Consider the following 4255-nt stretch of genomic DNA (forward strand, 5'->3'; position numbering starts at 1 on the left):
GGTGATCGAGCCCAGTTGATGCACAAGGGCGCAGCTTCAGAATCCACTGCGTCCCCTCCAGGTCAGGCTGGCAAATGAGGAGCAGTGTCACCCGTGGTCACCCGGGACCAGTGTGTCTCTCCTAGGGTCAGCTGGACAATAGGAAACCGGGTCCCTCTGTGTCCCATCGACTGAAATATAAACTCGCGGATGAGTCCCTCAGAGCAGTTTCAAGCTTCTCACCTCCCCCCTGGGGAGCCAGCAGAGCCAGAAGCACAAAGGCGCGGCTGCCGCATCCCCTCCAGGTCGAGCTGGTGAGCAGTCGCCTGGGATGGGTCGCCTGGGACGAGTGCGTCCCACCTAGGGTCAGCTGGAGAGCAGGAAACCGTATCCCTCTGTGTCCGGAGTGGAAATTTTTCTCTCTCCAGCGACAGGGACAGTGACTTGAGCAGTTTTGGCCACTTTCTTTTTTCCCCTGGACTCACCACGGCTCCCAGCAAAGGGGATCCCCCCTCCCTCTGTGTCTTCGGTCCCGGTCCCATTTTATCTTCCCCAGTTCACACTCATGCTATAACATTTTCTCAGCGGACTCTGTCTCCTTTTCCTCCCAAATTCCTGGATTCTGTAAGGGTTCCAATGGCTTCAGGCCTTCTCCGTTTGAGAGATGGGGCAAGTGATGTATGGAGCTCCCTACTTCTCCACCATCTTGCCTCTCCTCCCCAAAACACAGACTCTTAAACTGAGAGAACACAGAGAACAAACTGGTGGTTACCTGAGAAGTGAGTGGAGGGATCGGTAAAATAGGGGAAGGAGATGAAGAGTACACTTATTGTGGGCTCCTGGGTAGCTCAGTTGTTAAGCATCGGACTTCAGCTCCAGTCATGATCTCATGGTTCATGAGTTTGAGTCCCTCACCAGGTGAACTCAAGCCCTGCTTCAGGTGAGCACAAGCCCTACTTCAGGTATAAAACACGAGTCCCACTTTGGGTGAGCCTTGCTTCTCTCTCTCTCTCTCTCTCTCTCTCTCGCTCTCTCTCTCTCTTTCTCTGCCCCTCACTCACTTGTCCCCTCTCTTTCTCTGTCTCTCAAAAAAAAAAAAAGAGTACACTTATCATGATGAGTGATGAGTCCTGAGTAATATATAGAATTGTTGAATCACTATATTGTACATCTGAAGCTAACAGACACTGTATATTAATTATACTGGAAACAAACAAGCAAATAAATAAACAGGAAAAGAAAAAAAAGATTCTACAGATGTCAAATAAGATGATAATATTTGCTCTAGTTCTACTAGGGAAATATACAACACTAAATTCTAAATATTGAGATTCTATTCTAATAGCTCCTTACATGGGAAAAATATGAATACTATCTTTACAAATCTGCCTTAAAATTTCATATGTTTTTAATTTCTGCAATTCAGAAAAGAAGCTTAAACCCAANAGAAAGAGAGGGGAGGGGCAGTGAAAGAGGGAGACACAGAATCCAAAGCAGGCTCCAGGCTCTAAGCTGTTAGCACAGAGCCCAATGCGGGGCTAGAAGCCACGAACCGTGAGATAGTGACCTGAACCAAATTTGGACGCTCAACCTACTGAACCACTCAGACACTCCTGGTATTCATTTTTCCCTGTTCTTCACTTTAAAGTGACACTTATTATTTCTTTCAACATTTCATTTTTTTAAGTTTATTTATTAATTTTGAGAGAAAGAGAATGCACGAGCAGGGGAGGGGCAGAGAGAGAAGGAGAGTGAGAGAATCCCAAGCAGGCTCTGTGCTGTCAGTGCAAAGCCCAACGTGGGGCTTGATCTCAGAAACCTTAAGATCCTGACCTAAGCCAAAATCAAGAGTCAGACACTTAACCAACTGAGCCACCCAGGTGCTCTTCCTTCAACATTTCTTAAAGGGTTACTGGGTACATAGAAGAGATGATAAGATAGGTACTATACTTATCTTCAGGCAATTCAAGGAATTCATAACTTAATGGACTTCAGTAATCTTTAAAATGAGAGCAGTGATATTTATNGCCTTCAGTCGGCTGGGTCTAACACACACTGATATGCTCTTTGATCTCACTTGACGTTAATGACAACTAATGTCAGTGATGTACTTTGGTTATTTCATGAAAAAAGTTATACCAAATACAATCATTATAGTATTTACATGAAGAAAGATTGAGAAAGGCCACCATCTTACATAACAAAATAATATTGTACACCTGAAATTAATATTACACTGTATGTTAACTAACTGGAATGTAAATAAAACCTTTAAAAATAGATTTAAACACAATTGGGTACAGTGACAATTTACTTCCTAGTATTAGTTTTGTTTATGAGGAGTAAGTCTATTTTTAACTTTTTCGCATGCTTTAGGTATAACACTGATTTTGCGATGCTAACATTTCCTCTCAATATTTGCTTGCTTTCTAGTTGATCTACTGACCTTACAATGTCTGAAATCAGATTTAGCAGTCTCACTTGGGATCAAGTTATAATACTGGATCAAGTGTTAGATGAAGTAATTCCAATTCATGGAAGAGGAAATTTTCCCACATTGGAGGTGAAACCAAAAGATATCATTCATGTTGTGAAAGATCAATTGATAGAACAAGGAATTATTGTTAAAGATTCCCGATTGAATGGTTCCACAGCAAGTTATATACTTGCAAGCCACAGTGGAATCAGCTATAAGGATCTAGATGTTATTTTTGGTGTTGAATTACCAAGTGATCAGGAATTTCAAGTTGTTAAGGATGCAGTTCTAGGTTGTCTACTTGACTTTTTACCAAAAGGTGTGAAAAAGGAAAAGATCACCCTAAAGACCATGAAAGAGGCTTATGTGCAGAAGATGGTCAAAGTTTGCAATATGCATGATCGTTGGAGTCTCATTTCTCTTTCAAACAACACTGGAAAAAATGTAGAGCTAAAATTTGTGAGTTCACTCAGACGACAGTTTGAATTTAGTGTTGATTCCTTTCAAATTATTTTGGATCCCATGTTAGAATTCTACAGTGACAAAAATGCTAGGCTAACCAAAGAATGTTATCCTGTTGTGGTAGCTGAAAGCATGTATGGAGACTTCCAAGAAGCAATAACACATTTGCAATACAAGCTTATATCTACTAGAAAACCTGAAGAGATTAGAGGTGGTGGCCTTCTGAAGTACAGCAACTTGCTGGTTCGTGATTTTAAGCCAGCTTGTGAAGCAGAAATCAAGACACTGGAACGTTACATGTGTTCTAGATTCTTCATTGATTTTCCTAATGTAGTAGAACAGCAAAAGAAGATTGAATCGTACCTCCGTAACCATTTCATAGGTGAAGAAAATAGCAAATATGACTACCTTATGACCTTGCGTGGAGTTGTGAATGAAAGCACTGTTTGCCTCATGGGTTATGAAAGAAGGCAGACACTCAATATGATCACCCTTATGGCTTTAAAAGTACTTGGAGAACAGAATATCCTACCCAATACAGACAATGTAACTTGCTTTTATCAGCCCGCTCCATACTTTGCTGCTGAGGGAGGGTACCCTAATTATTATGTAGCATCTGGACCACCACTTATTTTCTTTCAACCATACCAACCACTGCACTTTCACGTGCCAAATGGTATGGTCTAAAACACACACACACACACACACAGACACACACACACACACACACACACACACACACCAGAAACTTTAATTAAACACCTCTTAAAAGAAAGTTTCCAAAATCCATAAAATTAAAATCTATTTTTATTTTTGTGCATTTATCTACTATTTTCCATCAACTATAACTTAAACCATGATAGTAAATACAATATCATCTATAAATTGACCACTTTAAATGATTTTTAAGTGTTACTAATTAGCTATATTAACTTTCAAATGCTATGGACCACTTAAAATGATTTTCAAATCTTACTAAGTCTTAGGTAAGACTCAAATTTGCTCTGACAAGTACATAACAGATGTCTGCATCTTTGATTAAAAGAGACTGATAGTTTCAAATTCAAAGGTACAGTAAGGACAAGTGCCAACATTTTTGTATTCAATCAATTCCTATGTTTCATTCACTTCATCATTTTTTTTTTCTAGTGAATATTACCATTACTGAGTTTTCAATACTTTACAAAAATGCCTAATTTCAAAGACAGTAGATTCAGAAGAGTTTAAAACTCTGGACTTTAAAGCACTTATTTTGTTTTTCGATTGGGTTAGATAAAAAATCCTATTATAATTTGAAGGAACACTGAAAGTAGTTCTGAAAAACACTAGACATTAGCA

At 39.7% G+C, this 4255-nt stretch overlaps 1 protein-coding gene across 1 annotated transcript; it reads left to right on the plus strand.

The window, feature by feature from the left end:
• The first annotated feature begins 2431 nt into the window (after positions 1-2431).
• On the plus strand, positions 2432-3604 carry TENT5D (terminal nucleotidyltransferase 5D). Its single transcript, XM_077756283.1, has one exon. It carries the CDS (start codon positions 2432-2434, stop codon positions 3602-3604), a length of 1173 nt encoding a protein of 390 aa, XP_077612409.1.
• Positions 3605-4255: the final 651 nt, after the last annotated feature.

This window comes from Crocuta crocuta, unplaced genomic scaffold (assembly GCF_008692635.1).
Source record: "Crocuta crocuta isolate KB4526 unplaced genomic scaffold, BGI_CrCroc_1.0 scaffold905, whole genome shotgun sequence".
NCBI classification, from domain to species: Eukaryota; Metazoa; Chordata; class Mammalia; order Carnivora; family Hyaenidae; genus Crocuta; species Crocuta crocuta.

Excerpts from the sequence above, each read along its gene's own strand:
- TENT5D (XM_077756283.1), top strand. The coding sequence starts at position 2,432 with ATGTCTGAAATCAGATTTAGCAGTCTCACTTGGGATCAAGTTATAATA.